The sequence below is a fragment of the Euprymna scolopes genome, chromosome 46 (assembly GCF_053919585.1).
Source record: "Euprymna scolopes isolate OS-2025 chromosome 46, ASM5391958v1, whole genome shotgun sequence".
Taxonomy (NCBI): domain Eukaryota; kingdom Metazoa; phylum Mollusca; class Cephalopoda; order Sepiida; family Sepiolidae; genus Euprymna; species Euprymna scolopes.
Window position 1 is genome coordinate 22,870,986 of NC_136527.1, and position 18,747 is coordinate 22,889,732.

Here is an 18,747-nt window from a genome sequence, read left to right on the forward strand (position 1 = left end):
TATTAAAAATAATACCATTTTTCAATTATTTTTCTTAATGGTCCTGGATTTAAATTCTTCTTTTTTTTTTTTCAGGATTATAAAAAATAATTTCTTACGCTACACCATCCATCGTTCATACAAGAAACATGTTATAATATTACATTTGAAATTTTTGTGATAATTTTTATCTTTAAAACGACATTAAATATTTTTACAATTATATTATTTTTTGCGAAAATATTGAATGAATACTGCTACTGCTTATTGTAATGTTTCTGAAATATACGGAAAAGAAAACAAAATTAAACCAACACGAAAAAAAAAAAAAAAAAAAAAAAAACTACTGATATTCAACAATATTTCAAATATCTACTGTCTACTGGATAGTTTTCTGTCGATGACAGAAATTTAAAAACTTTTTATATATCAGACCAAGCGTAATTTTTTTACCCCGTCTAATACACGGTACTACCACATGCTTAGAAAAGTTAAACTACCTAAAATAAAAACACCTTAACAAAATGGCAACCCTAAAATGCAATGGACTGACCCCGACCTTAGTGAAGCATTATCACTATTTAAACAAAAAATGACGTTATATTCAGAGGACGAGGACATAACGGACACAGTGAAGCAAGCCAGAAAAATCTGTCATGGCATAAGTGACGAGGGCTAGTGGTTTGACAGACGAAGAAAAACGGACACCAAAAAAAGCATGGAAGTTTTATGAAGCACAAGTAAACACTAACGCGAAACAGCACAGAGAGGGTAAACCTCCTAGTAGAGGCCACAAAAGGCAACCCCACCACCACCGGCATTATAATCAGAAAAGAAGACCGGAACGTGGAAGAAGAAACCAAAATGTGGACAACATAGACATTAATAGTGAAAGTGACAACTATCACAAACACTTTTATGTGATCACAATCAGTGACAAATGTATGGAAGGCATCGACAAGGAACCAACGAATGAGGCATACACAACCCTAACCGTAAAGCCTCCCCACATACCTAACTCACCACATACACTCTGATTGAAGATTAACTCTGGGGCATCAGGTAACACTCTCCCAATGAGAACGTTCTGACAAATGTGCGGAACACACAAAGCTGCCCTAAACATACTACGACCATCACCACACAAAAGACTCACATCTTATAGCGGCGACACAATCACCTGCGCAGGAACCATCAACATTCCATGACGACACAAGAATCCCAAATGGATAAACACCATATTCAATGTGGAAGATTTTCCAGGACCAGCCATTGTAGGCCTGCCTACAAGTGAACAGCTCAACCTCATCACGAAAATGTTGACGCTATAAAGAGTGATGTCGTGCAACTTAAGGAAGCATACCCAGAATCGAAACTTCAGCAGAATGGCTAAACTCCTGCTAAAAAATGATGCAGAGACATTCATTGACCCTCCTTGTAAATGCAGCATCCATCTCAAAGACAAGTCAAACAAGAAATTGAGAGATTGACAGAAGAGGATGTGCTAAGAAAAGTAGAGGAGCACACACACTGGTGCTCCAGCCTGGCTTTTAGCACAAAAAAGGATGGATCTCTCGGGATATGCATCGACCCTCAGAAACTTAACTCAAGTTTTAAAAGGTGTCCGTACAAAATACCCACGGTTGAAGAACTGAACCCGAAATTTGCGAAAGCAAAATATTCAGTAAGCTAGATGCCAAAGCACGATATTGGTCGATTCACCTGGATGAACAATCCCAGCTACTGACAACCTGTAGAACATCATTTGGAAGGGTCTGTTTGAACTGATTACCATTTGGTCTAAGTGTCTCGCAAGACATATTCCAAGCCCAGATCCTTGAAGGTTTGGAAGGTGTAGCTAGCATAGCTGACGATGTGATAGTATATTGAAAGGATGACGAGAAACATGACAGAAATCTGCGAAACCTAATGGAAAGAGCAGCATAAACTTGGCTTGTGTTTAACAGTAAGAAATGTGCCATCAGAAAAAGCAGCATCACATTTTTCGGAAATATATACACACCCACCGGCATCAAGCCAAACCCTACCAAATACATGACATCCAACAGATGCCACAGCCGCAAAGCAAGAACGAATTACAGCGCTTCTTAGGAATGTTTAACTATCTTTCCCAATATATACCAAACTTCGCTGAGAAAGCACATCCCCTGCGCAATCTTCTGAGATCACAAACACCCTGGAGATGGGATGCAGACCACCAAAAATGCTATGATGACCTAAAACAAATGATCACGGCCGACGCCCTTTTATCCTACTGGATGCATCGCAGAAGGGTCTGGGGGTAGCACTGACACAGGACGACAAGCCAATCGCATTCGGTTCTAAAACGCTGACCGAATGCCAATCCAGATATAGCAACATCGAGCGCAAAATGCTCGCAATTGTGCACGGTATCCAGCGTTATCATATGTACCTTTATGCGAGTATGTTCACCGTAGTGACCGACCACAAACCATTAGTCACTATATGTTCAAAGCCACTATACTCAGCACCACCGTGTCTACAACGTATGCTTTTAAAGATACAAGGCTACAACTTCAGGGTAGTCTACCGCCCAGGCAAAGACATGATCCTTGCAAACACACTTAGCCAATTGCCCAACCCAGAAAACAACAGTGTCGTCGAACTAGATGAAAAAATTGATGGCATAGACACAGAAGTCGATGATGGACACCTCACCATTGCAACCATCAATTTCTCGGCGGAGAAGAGAGCCTTGCTCTGTAGCGAGACAAGGGACAGAACTCTAAACCTGCTGAAAGAGATCGTATTCCAGAGAAGGCCAGAAACTATCCGGGATGTACCAACTGACATCAGAATATACTGGTCATTCCGTGAAGAACTAGCCCTCGAGGGTGGAATACTCTTCAAAGGAAGGCAGGTTCTGATCTCAGAATCTACGAGGAGTGACATCCTGCGCCAACACAACGAGGCCCATCAAGGCATAGAAAAAACCCGTCGCCAGACAAGAGAGAGAGAGAGAGAGAGCGCGCGAGAGAGAGAGAGAGCATATACTGGCCTAACATCAACAAGGACGTCGAAAAAAAGGTGCCAGTCGTGCTCACTCTGCCAGGAACACCAGGATGCCAACAGACGAGAACCACTCAAGCCACACAATATTCCATCACAACCGTGGCAATACATTGCATCGGACATGTTCGAAATAAATGGACGGCAATACCTCCTTGCCGTCGACAGGTACTCAAAATACCCAGTGGTTTACGAAATGTCCACACCCATTACCAGCAAAGCAGTAGCTGACAAAATCAAGAGCTACGCATCCCTATTCGGGCGACCTGACAAAATCATGATGAGCAATGACCGGGCAAGCTTTCCAGAACTTCATTACATCGTGGGGTATTAAACATATCACCAGCTCACCACGCTTCGCTAGAAGCAACGGATTTATTGTGAGACATGTGCGACATGTCAAATCAGTAACGAAAAAATGCCTTAAAGGCAAGGGTGACATACAACTAGCACTACTGCAGATCAGAGCAACCTCAATAGATAGCAACCTACCATCACCCGCTGAACTACTATTCGGAAGAGCTATACCCAGGACACTCCCCAGCTGAGTAGAGCCAAGAAAGGAAGAGCACCAGCAGCAACTAGAAGAAAGGTCAGACGAAATGAAGAGAAACCACGACAGTAAGATGCAAACCAGAGACCTACCACCACTATATCCAGGTCAACATGTGACCATAGCAAACCAAGATGACAAGCTATGGTACCCCGGGACAATTGTTTGGGAGGATGAGGACAACCCAAAGAGCTACATTGTACAGACTCCAAACGGGACCAGACTCCACCGCAACAGAGCCCACCTTCCTGCTGTACCAATATGGACGACAATGAAGAGAGTCCGCTTTGACGACCCAGCACCAACAACAATGCAGAACACGGGATAAACCCATGTAGACAATGGACAAAAACAAACTAACGTACACTGCAACAATATAATACAAAAACAAACAAACACTGCAACAATACAAAAGGCACACAGGAAGAACCAGTCCAAGAAAGTTCAACCCATAATCGATCTGAACGAGTCATAAAACCCCCAACAAGGTTCAAGGACTAAAAAAAACAAAAAAACACATACTAACACATAACTAGACAGAGGGGATGTTATGATACGAAACTAACACCAACTACATGCAAACAAACTTAGTACGAAACTAATAATAGCTTTATTCTCGTGTTCTGTTCCCTCCTAACGCATCTTCGCCTATGTTCTTCACCCTATGTATCACATCCTTTTTTAGCAATTATCGAGACCACTAAGACGTGATCCTCTTATGTCGGACATTTTTTGTTCAAAAGTAACACTCGACATTTTTTTAACTAAATAAACTCTTTAAAATAAGTGGAAAGACCAAAAACTTTCAAAGCTAGGTAGAAAATGAAAACTTAGAAAAAATAATTTAATTTTTTTAAAACAACAGTAAACAAATAAAAATATTTAAACATATATTATGGGATGTGTATTCTCTTGTAAAAACAATATCTCATTCAAGAATGGTCATAAAATGTGTTTTCAATCGATATTCATTCAATAAGGGACCAGTTTTCCTATTTAGCAAAAGGGGGCGGGTTTTCCTAAATTCATATATATATATACGCATATCTTAGAATATAACACGCCAAATATAGCCTTCCGCCTAAACTGATCAATAATACCCTAAATAACCAAATACCCCAACTGAGAACAATAACTTCAGTACTCAGTCTCCATATAAACTACCTCAAACTCCTCACAAAAATCTATAAGCATGGCTACCTAGGATCACTATCCCAGGTACGCATGCGAATGTTAATATATGTGTGCGGAACCTGTGCCCATATTTAAGGCACATCACGCTACATATCTGTATGTACTGCATGCGCGGATATTGGTACGTAAGTGAGTGTTGCTGTGTATCTCTGCAGATGTATATATGAGTGCATGTATGTGTGCGCACGTGTGTGCGTGTATGCATGCGTATCTGTGTGCATGCATACGTGTGGGTACGTGCATCTGTTGCTATGTATATACTCACAGGGGTATCCGTCAGCGCTCCTGTGTACACCAACATCTAACCATTAAAAAAACCCCATAATGAAAATATTAAGTATATGAGCCTGGGAATGAGTTTATGCTCATACCTATGTATAATCATGTCCACATCGAACGAAAAGACTACATCTATGTACCTACAAATGAACTTAGATTAACATCTACGTAGACGAATATGTCTATACAAATAACTGTCTGTATGTCTGGGTATGTATGTGTGTGTATGCGCGCACATGTGCATCCATGTCTGTATCCGCGTATGCATCGGGCACCAATGTACACACATATGTACCTATGTATACATGTGTAGATGTGAGAGTATATGTGCCCACTGCCTGTGGGAGCATGCAGCCGTGTATATGTCGATATATGTATTCATGAGTATTAATATCTGTACGTGCACGTGTGCTTGCATGTATACGTAGGGATGCAAATATACCTGAATCAATATGTGCATGTAAGCCCATAGATGCGCCTGCCTGGGTTGTCGATGTGTATGTATCTATGTATGTATGGATCCATACTTACGAACACGTACTCAATTTACCACCTTAAGGAAAAATTGGGTAAGCAAGAGCTCTGCAGGTGTATATACATGCATGCACGCCTATGTGCACGTACTTACACGCCAGAGCGGAGATGAATGTAGATATGTGTATGTACGCATATGTGGAGCCGCTAGCTAGCCCTCTCCAAGCACTTAACAACAAATAAATAAAAAATAAAAAACAAAATAAATAAACCGAATCATAGCCCTCCCCCGCCTCCTAACCAAAGTGAACACCCAACAGGTCAAGACATATTTACCAAGAAATCATCTCACCAACGAGACACCAAACAAATTAAACATTAAGACTCGAATCTTAAAGTAACCCCCCTCCTCATACGCCCACATTTCCCCCTCCCCCTCCATATATCCCTATGCCCTCAGCTACACAAGAAATGAACTCCCCAGACCCCCCACAACCACAAAACGCCTTTAAACCCCAAAACTAAAACATTACTGACATACCAAGCACCCTCCTACCACCTTCCTCCTTGTTCCCTCCTTCTTTTTTCCGCTTTTCTCGCACCCCTCCCCTGACATCATTCATCCATTCTTTCATTCAGGGAACATTCCAAAAGCGAACATTTCTGTAAATGTCTGAAGATGCTACAGACGGCCAAAAAATCGGCTGGGTAGCTGAAACAATAATGTAACTTAACAGAAAATACGTTAATAAAAAGAAAAAAATATATATATATATAACGCTGAATGCCTGTGTGTGTGCGTGCGTGTGTGTGTGTGTGTGTGTGTGTGTGTGTGTGTGTGTGTGTGTGTGTGTGTGTGTGGTCACGAATAGGCTCCTATATGGTTTACTATTTTAAAAAACTGATTACATATAATGATAGAAGATGTATCGCGACACAGGAATGGGTATATTTGATCTGGCAGAACGGTGGTTCATTAAAATTGTAGGGTCTGCATTCGCGCCTGGTCCACAAAGTATGGAAATAAAAAATTTAAAAAAAACGTTTACAAGTGTTATTGATAAAGATGTACATAAGAATACTTTGATAAGTATGTTTCAACTTAAATAGGGATGGTATAATAAAATTGTGGGGTCTGCGTTCGCGCCTGACCTCCATAGAATGGAAATAGGCACAAACTTTAATAAAGACTTTTCATATCTATCTGCGTAAGTATACTTTGATAATTATGTTTCACTTTGAAGAAATATGGTATAATAAAATTATGGGGAGTTCGTTTGCACCTGATCTCCATAGAATGAAAATATGTCACAAAGTTTAACACGGTTTTTTAATATAGAAGCACAGTATATTGTGATAAGTGTTTCAGTGTGAACAGGTATGGTATACTAAATTACGGAGTTTATCTATTTTATTTTTACTTTCATCATATTTTGCTTTGGTTTTGATACCCCCAAATTCCCCAAATTCGCTTTTGCTAGTATATATATATATATATATATATATATATATATATATATATATATATATATATATATATATATATATATATATATATATATATATACACACACACACACACACACACACACACGAATATTTTTAATTCCTTTAACAGTTATTTCCCTTGGCCAGACATTTTTTTTGCAGAGTTTCGTCTGACTCGACACCGGCAAGTTGACCGGTGTTTTGTTCCCTGTTTATCCACACATGTCTCTGTCTTTTATCTTCTGTTGTCCTTCGCCGTTTAAAGCCATCTCCGGTAAGAAACATTCTCCTTCTTAAAGACACATTATAATATTTTTAACGTTATTTTTTAAAATATTATTTCATCTTAACTACGAACTTTGTTTATTTTCTTTACCCACATGTCCGACCCCCTTACTTCTAGCTGTGTTGTTCATTTCATTACGCATACGACTCCCCATTCAGCCTTTTATAACTTTTCGATTCTTATCTTTTCTCTTTGTGTTATCAACAATTATTTCTTTTGTTTGTTTTTTCTTTCAGTTTTTTTACCATATCTACTCTCAATATTCGTGTGTTAATTAATAGTGTTAAAAATATAAACACATCGAACTTTCTAGGGGAAATAATAACTTCCGGTGAATGCCGAAAAAATATCCTGTATATAAAAAGTCGTTTAATAAATCGTTATTTTTATTTTAAACTAAATATTTTATCGTGGTTTATTTATTTATTTATTTTTTGTGTGTGTCATTTCATTTAACTTAATATGAAAATGGATAATAAACTTTAAAATATCAATTATTGAATGGATTTTATTATTCCCTTTTCTTTAAAAACTCAGTTTTATTTTTATGGATACATGTGTCCAGTGACACCGATATGATGACTAAAATCGCAAATTATGGTCTGTTTAGATAAAAATTAACGCATGAATTGTTGATGTTAACAATTAAAAATTCTTTTAATATTTCAGGAACATTACAATAAGTAGTATTCATTCAATATTTTCACACACACACACACGTAAAAGAGCGTAAAAAGAGTTTTTAGCGTAAAAAGAGTCGAATCTTACCTTATTGTTTTCGAACAACTTAACATGGCCTTTCTTTATCATTTGTTCATCCAGGCTTCTTTCTTCTTTGTTAGAATATCTAGTAAAAAAAAATTTTTTTTTTTGAAAAACGGCACCAAGAAGCTAATGTGCCGTGGATTTTTCGTCAGTCATAAAAAAATTGTACACCACTGACAATACCAATTCTGAAAACCTGAACCCATCGTTCAGTGCATTTGATACCAGCTGTCATGCGCGTGTGCACCTTCAACCAACGACACAAAGGAGTTAAACTCTTGTCGCTTTTACTTTTCAAGTCATGTGATGCCACATAGGGTTAACATCATTGAAAAGGCCCTCTTGCACTTTTGGCAAATAGGAAGATAGAAAAGGAACAGCAGTCGTCTGACACCGGTTGAAAGAATGCCATTGATCGGATAGAGAAATTATGACGTCATTTTATAAATAAACAATTTCTTAAACAATTTTTTACGCATAATTTTAATTAGTTAGAAACGATAAAAAGATAGGATATTGAAATTGACAGTATTAGAAAACAATTTTTTAAAAAATAAATGATAGTTTTAGAAATAAATAAATACATGCATGATACAAAAGTACTTTTTTATTTAGTATAAAACATTTTTTTTAACAACCAAAGATAATTATAACTGATATTGTTCTCTGATGCATATTATTATATGCGGAAATATTTAATTTAATACACAATATAATTTAAAATAAAAGTAAAATAGTTCACTATAAGTCAGCGATCGAATTGCTTCTACATTAATTATTTTAATACTATTATTAAATACTTATTTACAATCTTTCAATTCCTAAATTCTGTCTGAACTTTAAAAAATTATTTTCACTGGAGAGCTAATTAACGTTTTTTAAATTTAAAATAAAAATAAAATAGTTCACTATAAATCAGCGATCGAATTGTTACTTAAACTTAAATGACTAACTTTTAAAAATACTTCTACATTAATTATTTTTATACTATTATTAAATTCTTATTAAATTCTTTTACAATAATTTCAATTCTTAAATTCTATCTTAACTTATTTTTTTTTAATTCTAAAAAATACTATTAATTATTAAATACTTAGTTATTAAATTCTTTTCCAATTCTTTTTCAACAATTTCAATTTTTATCAATATTTCATAGTAATGACGTCATAATTAATGAGAACAGTATTCTGAAGAATTCAAATAATATGAATAATCAATCCTCATCTCTACAATAAATGAATGTAAAATTTTTAATTAAATATTTGAAAAAAGAAACCATTTTCTTAACAAACCAGTATTGATTAAAACTATACTTATTTTATTTTGTATTTTATTAATAATAAATTTATATTTATAAAAATAAACATAATAAATTCAATTTAACTAAACGCTATTTCTTCCAAATTTATTATTTATTTTCAGAATTTGCAACACTGAAAAGAAATATATTAATGAAAATGAAGGATCTTACATCATTGGTGACGTAAATAAGTTTATAATAATATAATTTCTTCATATAAATTTTCTAAAGTCGAAATTTATTAGCATATCTTATCATACGTTCCATTGCATATAATTTTTCTGGAATTTGATGCGAGCAAACATGGGAGACAAACCTAATTCTTGTGAAAGATGTGATTATTCATTTGCACGTAAGTCACATTTGTTGAGTCATATGAAAATACATACGGGAGAAAAACCACATTCTTGTGAAGTATGTGGTTCTTCTTTTGCATGGAAGTCAAATTTAATGACTCATATTAAAAGACATACAGGAGAAAAACCACATTCTTGTGAAGTATGTTGTTCTTCTTTTGCAGAGAAGTCAACTTTGTTGAGTCATATGAAAAGACATACGGAAGACAAGTCACATTCTTGTGAAGTATGTGGCTCTTCTTTTGCACGGAAGTTAACTTTGTTGAATCATATGAAAACACATACAGGAGAGAAACCACATTTTTGTGAAATATGTGGTTTTTCTTTTGCATGGAAGTCAAGTTTGTTGAGTCATATGAAAACACATACGGGAGAAAAACCACATTTTTGTGAAGTATGTGGTTTTTCTTTTGCATGGAAGTCAAGTTTGTTGAATCATATGAAAACACACACCGGAGACAAACCACATTCTTGTGAAGTATGTGGTTCTTCTTTTGCACGGAAGTCAGGTTTGTTGAGACACGGAAAAACACATACAAGAGAGAAACCATATACTTGTGAAGTATGTGGTTCTCCTTTTGCATGTAAGTCAAATTTATTGACTCATATGCGAACACATACGGGAGAGAAACCAAATACTTGTGATGTATGTGATTCCTCTTTTGCACACAAGTCAAGTTTGGTACGTCATATGAAAAAACATATGGAAGACTGACATAGTGATATTGGACAAGAGGGAGAAAGTGGCAACCCTAGTGGAAGTAAGCGTCTCTAATTATGTTCACCTTAACAGAGCATAGAGGGGGAAATAACAAAATACCAAGGACTTATGTACGACATGAAAAGAAAATGGAATTTTAAGAAGATATCAATCATACCAGTCATTGTAGGAGCAATCGGGCTAATGGGATGGAATTTCAAAAACTATCTGGCGAATATACCTGGTGAACCAAGTGCAAAAGAAATACAAATAATAGCACTTAAAGGGACGGTTAGAATCTTTAAAAGATCTCTTGGTTGGAGTAACTAAACTAATGGGATAATATTTGGCATCCGGTAGAATGCCCCATCCCCAGGAAAAACAAAGTGATAATAAAATTAAAACAAAAAAGACAAACCACATTCTTGTGAAGTACGTGGTTCCTTTGGACAGAAGTCAGATTTATTGCATCATATGCTAACACATATGGGAAACAATATCTGATGATCTTCCAAATTCCATATCTCAAAATTGTATACCAGCATCATGAAGCAATAGCCAGTAGTACAACCTCTATTACATAGTCAAACTATTTTGCACAAGACCATTTTACAAATATTACAAGTCTGCTACAGAAATCACCAAAACGAGTCTTTAAAAATACTCCAGAACTTTCATTACAGAAAATTGGACAAGTGAGCCAAACAATAGCATGACAAATATTTTCTGGATTTGTTCATGCAGGACTTTATGAATAACGAACGCTTTATAGACTGGCTTAAAAGAGGATAGTGTCACTATTATAAGGAAAGAATTCAACACATTCGAAGTTTACTTGCACGTGCCTACATACGCAGCACATTTTCCTTTTAACTCGTCCTCTATTCTGTATGGGTCTTTTTTTAATTCACCTGTTTCTTTTGCATAGAATTGGTAACATTCTGCATCATGGTCATAACCGTTACTAATAAAATAAATTTGATGTAACCACTTATAGCTACTTTCTATATTTTTGTTACAAAATCGATCCTTGAAGCACGCACACATGCAAAGCAAGTAAGTTTTTATTTTCCCTACAAAGTAAAATAAGACAAACTGAAAACATTTTTTGTCATGTAGCTCTTCTGTTTATATGAAATCACTTTAGACAAATATGCGAACACACAATTGTACAGTTCTGGTAGTATGTTCTATTCACAAAAAATAAAGTTTTAAAAAGGTAAAACCATATGTTGGTATTCTTGTTATATGTGTGTGTGTGTATGTGTGTGTTGGTATTCTTTTTATATGTATGTGTTGGTATTATTGTGTTAAACATTTTTGTCATTTTCTCATGCAAAACGATAGAAAGGAATATGATACTTTGATTATGTTAATAATTTACTTTTAAAAACAAAGTTCTTATTCTGTAAATCTTTAAAACCACCAAAAGAACATAAGCCTTTATGCTGAGTTCACGTTTGAACAGTTTTCTTATTTTTTAAAATGTAATACATTTGAATAAAACATTTTTTATTTAATACATCTCAAAAAAACGTTTTAACAGTTTTTTTTAGTTTTTTTTTTAATTTAATACATCTCAATAAAACGTTTTAAAAGTGTTTTATTTTTTTAAAATTTAATACATCTCATTAAAATTATTTTATACCAAGTTTTCATGTCTAAATATCTACTTAAAGTTTTAGTCTTTTATCATTGTTGTTTTCATATATATGTTTATTGTGCATGATTTTTTAAATACAAGGAACGTTCAATAATTAATGACCTTCGCAAATTTCCGTCTTTTTTAAATTACTTTTTCACCCCAAACAAGGCGCATTACCACTTTGGTGTAGGGGGCTACTATCAGGGGCAGCAACTACTGAGCCGCTATGTTGGGATTTGGGCAGCAAGATGTCGGTTCATCTTGCACTTGAACTTCTGCATGTCAGTACAGTTGGGGAAGCAGTAACTTGGAATCGAATTGCAGAGTCTCGCGGTTCTAGGAAAGAAACTACTGGAGTAGAAAGATCTTTTGCATCTAGGGATCTATACTGTGTGGGGTGGGATTTAGCTGCCTGTCGGGTTTATCGAGGGTGTCTACATCGTGGGGGCACAAGTGTCTGCAGTTCGTCAGAGCATTCACCATTAAAGTACTTGTAGAACAGGCAGAGGGATGCAATGTTTCGTCGATGGGACAGAGTCTGAAGCTTAGATGCCAGTTCAGGGCCTATCAGATTGGCGACTCTTTTCTGAACCTTGTCTAGGAGCGAGAGACTAGTAGCAGATGCACCAGCCCAAATGTGACAACAATACTCCATACATGGGCGAATGGTGGCCTTGTAGAGGTACAGGATACTTTCAGGTGTCAGTAATATTCTAGCATTGTAGAGAGAGCCTACCTTTTTCGCAGCGGCCCTGGCAATGTTTTCAATTTAATTGTTCCAACTCATGTTTACTGTGAACGTTAGGCCAAGCAGTTTGAAAGATGTACTCTAGAACAGGGAGTCACTGGCCATTGCTTTTGGTGACAGAGAAGGTTTCTTGTAATTATTGAATGAAATGAGTTTAGTCTTGGCAGCATTGAAAGTGACCATCCATTTATGTCCCCATTCCACTACAGATTAGAGGTTATCCTCTAGTGTTTTTGTCATTTCTTCAAATATGTGTTCATTTGTTTTCCTGTCATGCTTGTTATAGAGTGTAGTGTCATCAGCATATATACCTATCTCAGAGGCAGTTTTGTCGGGGATGTCATTAATAAATATTAGGAACAATAGAGGTCCAAGGATACACCCCTGAGGCACTCCCGCATTTATATCCCACTGTTGAGACGTACGACCGTCGAGGACAACCTGGATTTTTCTCTTATCTAAGTAGGACCTAATTATGTTAAGTATTCTATCAGTGATACCGTATGATTTAATTTTCCTGAGGAGACCCTTGTGTCATACCCTAACAAAAGCCTTAGATATATCTAGAGCTACCGCTCTGCCCTCCCCCGCTTTGTCCAGTGAATGGTATATACGTTCAGAGATTACAGTGAGGATGTCAGCTGTGGAGCGGGCATGTCTAAATCCATATTGTTTGTCAGTCAGAAGTTTAGCATCTGTAAGGTGCCGGACTAGAGCCTGGTTAATTATGGTCTCAAATGTTTTGGCGAAAAGTTGGAGGAGGCTAATGGGGCGATAATTTGATGGGTCAGTTCTTTCGCCAGAATTCTTGAATATTGGTACCACAAAAGCAGTTTTCCAGCGGCCCGGAAAGCATTTGTTGTAGATTTTGGAGAGAACTGGGGCTACTTCGGCTGAGCACTTTTTTAATAGCACAGCTGGGATGAGATCAGGTCCACATGCTTTTGAAGTGTCAAGGTTTTTTTATGATAGTGTGTACCTGAGCAGGGGTGATTTTTAGATCGTCTAGCGTGGCGTCTGTCCGCAAAGGAAAGTCAGTGTGGAGTTCGAGGCACACCGGCTGGAAAGCATATTAGCCTTGTCGGTTGCTGAGCAAACAACCTCGTCTCACTTAGTAATAATTTTGCATATGCATATATATCTATTGTATTGGTCATGTGTCAAATTACAACTCTGAATTAATTTTTGTTCCTTATTTACAAGCGTTTTAAATTAGTTAAGTGGAAAAGTAAGCCTGTCAAATGTCATGCAGTGATCAGTTGTCTTATTTGAAATCATGCACACTACAGGAAACTTTTGATGAAATTAAAAGAAACAATGCCACATAATATTATTCTGGTAAAATGTTGTCATTGTGAATTCCAATATGTCATTAAATCTGTAGCAGCAGCAGCAAGTAGACTTGGTTGCCCTCCATCTGCCATTGATGAGGCAACTCTAAGCCATGTTGAGGCAACCTTTTGTGAAGATCAATGCTTGATTATTCACCAAATCGATCATGATTATTACAGGGTCTGTGGAAATTATCTAATGAATTTCTAGGTTGCTCACAATTTTACAGAAGCAAAAACGCGTCGATTACCATACTATATTGAAGCAATATTCACTCTAGATATGTTAAAACGGTATCCACATTTACAGGAGTTTATTATGCTTCAATTTTCAGGGAATATATGTAAACTATAAAAATCATGAGCTTGGATCAGACCAGCAAATATCCCTCTGCAAAATATCACACCAAGGCACAACACAATTTTCGAGATCAGAAGCTATGAAATCTTCTGCCATGCACTTACTCTGCATCACCTTGTACCATCTGATTATCAGATTTTGAAGCCAGGATATTGTTTGTTGAAAGGAAAGCGTTTTCCAGATTATGCAGCTTGATTTCTAAATTTTTGCATCTTCTACAAAAACTATTTCCAGAGATGCATTAAACGATGCAAGAAATGTGTAACTCTGTGATGTTCTTGTCTAGAAAAACAAACTAATAACTGTTGCAATTATTTTGTTCTACTTATGTTAGAAATTAGACTGTGGCATTATCATTTACTGTCGCAGCATCAGGATATCGATAAAAAGTCAACAATTATAAACTGATTAGCCATATACATCCTCGACCTAGATAATAAGCTGGGTAGAAGTAATTTGTGGAGTTGTTTTATATTTATGTGAATTAATATTTCTACTTAGAATTATTTATCGATTATTATTGGATTAAAATACGTTGTATAGGTAGTGCTTCTACTTAGTTATTTACAACTTCTCTCATGTCTAAATCATTTAAACGTGCCCACCCAAGTCACCAGCGATAAAACATTTGGTGTTAAATCATTTTTTAAACTCTTGTTAAATTAGGGAAAATACGAAATAAAATTAAGAAAATGTTAAAATAGAGATTTTCATTATTTTAACTAAAGTTAACAAAACTGTGTTTGTTCAATGGCTATTGCTAGATTAGTTTAGGAAAAATAAATTGTGATGTACATTTTTATTATAAAGGAAATAAATTAAGCATTAATGGATATTACGGTCACCAATTAGCAATTGAAAATTAAAACATAATCAGAACTTTTTATTAAAAATTTGAGGAAAACATCTACAATTTTATAAGGATATAATATTTATTTTCAAACAGTGAGGTTTCTTATTAAAAGTCGTGTTTGATGCAGAAAGCAAAATAATCACAAAGCTTAGATATGTGTGAGTACATATATTCATAGTGTGAATAATATTCACATGTAAGTAATATATGTATGTATGTTACAGTTGTTTCAGTTTCTCATGTCTAAACCATTTAAACGTGTCCAGCCAAGTCACCAGCGATATACCATTTGGTGTTAAATAATTTTTAAGCTCTTTCTCTTGTAAAAGGAGAGAAAACTTGAAATAAAATTAATAAAATGTTGGAATAGTTAATTTAGGAAGAATACATTGTGACGTACATATTTATTACGGTCACCAGTTAGAAAGTGCTAATTAATACATAAACAGAATCTTTTAAATTAAAATTTGAGGAAAACGAAATTTTATAACATGCTTATATCCACAATTTTATAAGAATATAATAGTTATTTTCAAACAGTGAGCGTTCTTTATTAAAAGACGTTTTATACAGAAAGCAAAGTAATCACAAAACTTAGAGACGTGTATGTCAATATTTTCATAGTGTGAATAATATGCATATGTAAATAATACATGTATGTTAGTGCATGACACTGTGTATGTGTGTTGATTTACCTTGTTCTTTTTAGCTTGTGTATAGCTGTGTGTTTCAATTTGTTTCTGTTCCCCAGACTCTCGCTAATGTGTAAGAATATGTGCATGAGATGAAGGCATGCATGTGAGTAATTGAAGATTTATTTTCGCCTCTTTGCCTCCTCCCACCACACAAGTCTTGGGTATTTCGGCTCAAAAGGCTGGAGAAATTTACAGAAACCTGATTGTGTTACCTAAGGTACTAGTTATATCGGCTGGGTTACTTTAACTGAATGTAACATTTTAATGTTCACCAAAATTTTGTAAATCGTTTTTCATAAACGGATATTTTTCACTTGCGTTTTTGCCTCCAAGCGATCGAGATTTTGTTTTATAGTCGATAAGATTTTTGTGCCTCAATTGCTGTCATAATCCAGTGATTTTTTACGCTTGAATCTCATGTAACTAGATTAAGTTAACAAACAAAAACAACACGTGTAGTAAAGCACAATAAAGATATGTTGATTTAAAAGGTTTTATTTAAAAAGAAATTGCTCATTGAAGTGTAACTCCAACCTAGTTGAGTTCGGTTAGGACGCCTGTTTATCTGGAACTCTCGACTCGTATTGTGTGGTTCTTCTCTGGGATTTGTTACATTGAATCCTGTATGCTGAAAGCGAATATTGAAGCCGCATGCAGGAAGAAAAACAGACACGTGAAATTCTATTCTACAGAAAATTTCACAAACTTATGTACAAATATTTTTACAAATATCATTCATTTCTTAGTAAGTTTTTTCAAAGTCTGAAATCTCTTCACAGACAGCGTCAGACGGGTGGATAAAGATGAAGAGGAGTCACGTCTCCAGGGAACGGCGTTCTCTATACGATCTGTTCCTCCCAGAATCAAAAAGCAATCTGACTAATTTTCGAGCGTATCGACCCAATGTGGTTGGGGTTAAAAGTCTCCTCAGCCAATCAAATCACGCTAAACCCCAACTGCGGGTGTGCAGTTCAACTGGGATCTGAGATTCAATTCAATATCAAAATCCTATAACCTTGAGGTCATCACCCATAACTCAGCCAGTACAATATGTTCTTCTAACATCCTCATATTTCCTGTTGTTGAGTTTTTCCAAATAACAAAATATCTCAGGTTTTCCAACCAAAATGCAAACATATCTATTTTGATAATGAATTAAAATATATATCTACATTTATCCACCCTAAATTCCCGGGGCACCTGCCGCTACCAGGGATCGGTCAAAACAATCTAGCATAGTCATTCGGCCCCTAAGCCCCTGGTGGAATCTAAAGCTCCCCAATAAATGCAATTACGTCACAGAAGGAAAGATCAATATCTTATTAAGTAATTACTTATTGATCAGTTTTTCTATGTTATTCTTAAGAATGGAAATTGAGAGATACAGACGGTCAGCTATCTTGTCTGTCTCGCTTCCTTATTCAGACTGACTGGAAACCCTCTTCTATCCTCAAATACGTAAGATATTTATTTGCCATATCATGTGACAATTGCATTTCTTATGTGTTTATCCAGGGGACGAAATTTAAATCACGCCACCTGCAGCACAGTTTATTTCATTTGTCGACAGGTTATCCTGACATGTACGACTCTAACCCTTGCTAAAATGTATACGAATTAACAACGTTTTTATGGAGGTACGGTTCCAATATATAACAATTAGTGTAATTTTTCTAGTTGTTTTAAAAGGTTAAGAATATTTGAGTTTACACGTTCTTGCAAGAACTAACTTGTTTTTGGAAATGACGATAGGAATTTATCACCACTACAAAGTATACGTAGGTAGTATAGTAGTTTCCTCTTCAATCCTAAAATATAGAACGCACATCCATACACCAAATAAATTTAATCACCCTAAAAAACTCCTTGGTAATAATTTTATTGTGGAATGTGATTCATCGTTTATTACTAATATATAGTTAAAACATGCTAGCTTTCAAAAAGGACAGAACACATACTACATGGAAATCCGACCACAAAAGTATGATATGTTTATATGCATTCTACGGCATACGTTAAACTCAAGGTCAATTCATATTCAGAATTACGCTTTCAAAAATTATGTTCTCAAGAATGTCAAATTAATCCAGTGGTAAACAGCTTTCTTAGTTCTCTTGCAAGCCTTCACGCAAAAAGTAATATAAAATTTTTGATCCGAAATAAGTAGATAATGCCTGGGATAATGGATTAATGAAACGAAACATATAAATAGTTTGACATTCACTAATCGCTTATTATAATTATTGCTAATACTCTGAGAAACCTCCATCATGGAATGCGGACGGGGCTTCCCAAGAATGCTTTACAGGATAGCGTGCTCTTCCACTTGGGCGCTGACTCTTTATATCCCTCTTTCCAACTAACGTGTCTCATTAACCCGTCGTGTGAAAAAGGATAAGATGAGGCTTCAATTAAGTTTCTCTCACTGTCACAAGCAATTTCATTGGCTCAACTGTTTCAGCACTGTGTACCAATAACTGAAATCTGTGTATTTAATCTATGTACGCTTAGCCACATATAGGACTTAGAGATGATAAAACATGTGTCCATGGAGATCTAACAGAGCAAATACATTTAATTGAAATGAAAATACAAATTCCATTAAAATATAACTGCTACAGATGAATCCTTAATCCTAGTTATTTTTTTAGCTAGAAATGTGTTTCTATTAATACAATTACTTGTTTTG

At 35.6% G+C, this 18,747-nt stretch overlaps 1 protein-coding gene and 1 long non-coding RNA gene across 2 annotated transcripts; both read left to right on the forward strand.

Annotated features, from left to right (window-relative positions):
• Positions 1-2,425: 2,425 nt before the first annotated feature.
• Positions 2,426-3,364, forward strand: LOC145271289 (uncharacterized). Its single transcript, XM_080126840.1, has 2 exons — positions 2,426-2,881; positions 3,074-3,364. The coding sequence occupies exons 1-2, from the start codon at positions 2,426-2,428 to the stop codon at positions 3,362-3,364; spliced, it is 747 nt and encodes a 248-aa protein (XP_079982966.1).
• Positions 3,365-7,200: 3,836 nt separating this feature from the next.
• Positions 7,201-11,653, forward strand: LOC145270553 (uncharacterized). The gene is made up of 2 exons (XR_013865438.1): positions 7,201-7,292; positions 9,492-11,653. It is a non-coding gene; the product is annotated as an uncharacterized LOC145270553 (long non-coding RNA).
• The last annotated feature ends 7,094 nt before the right edge of the window (positions 11,654-18,747 follow it).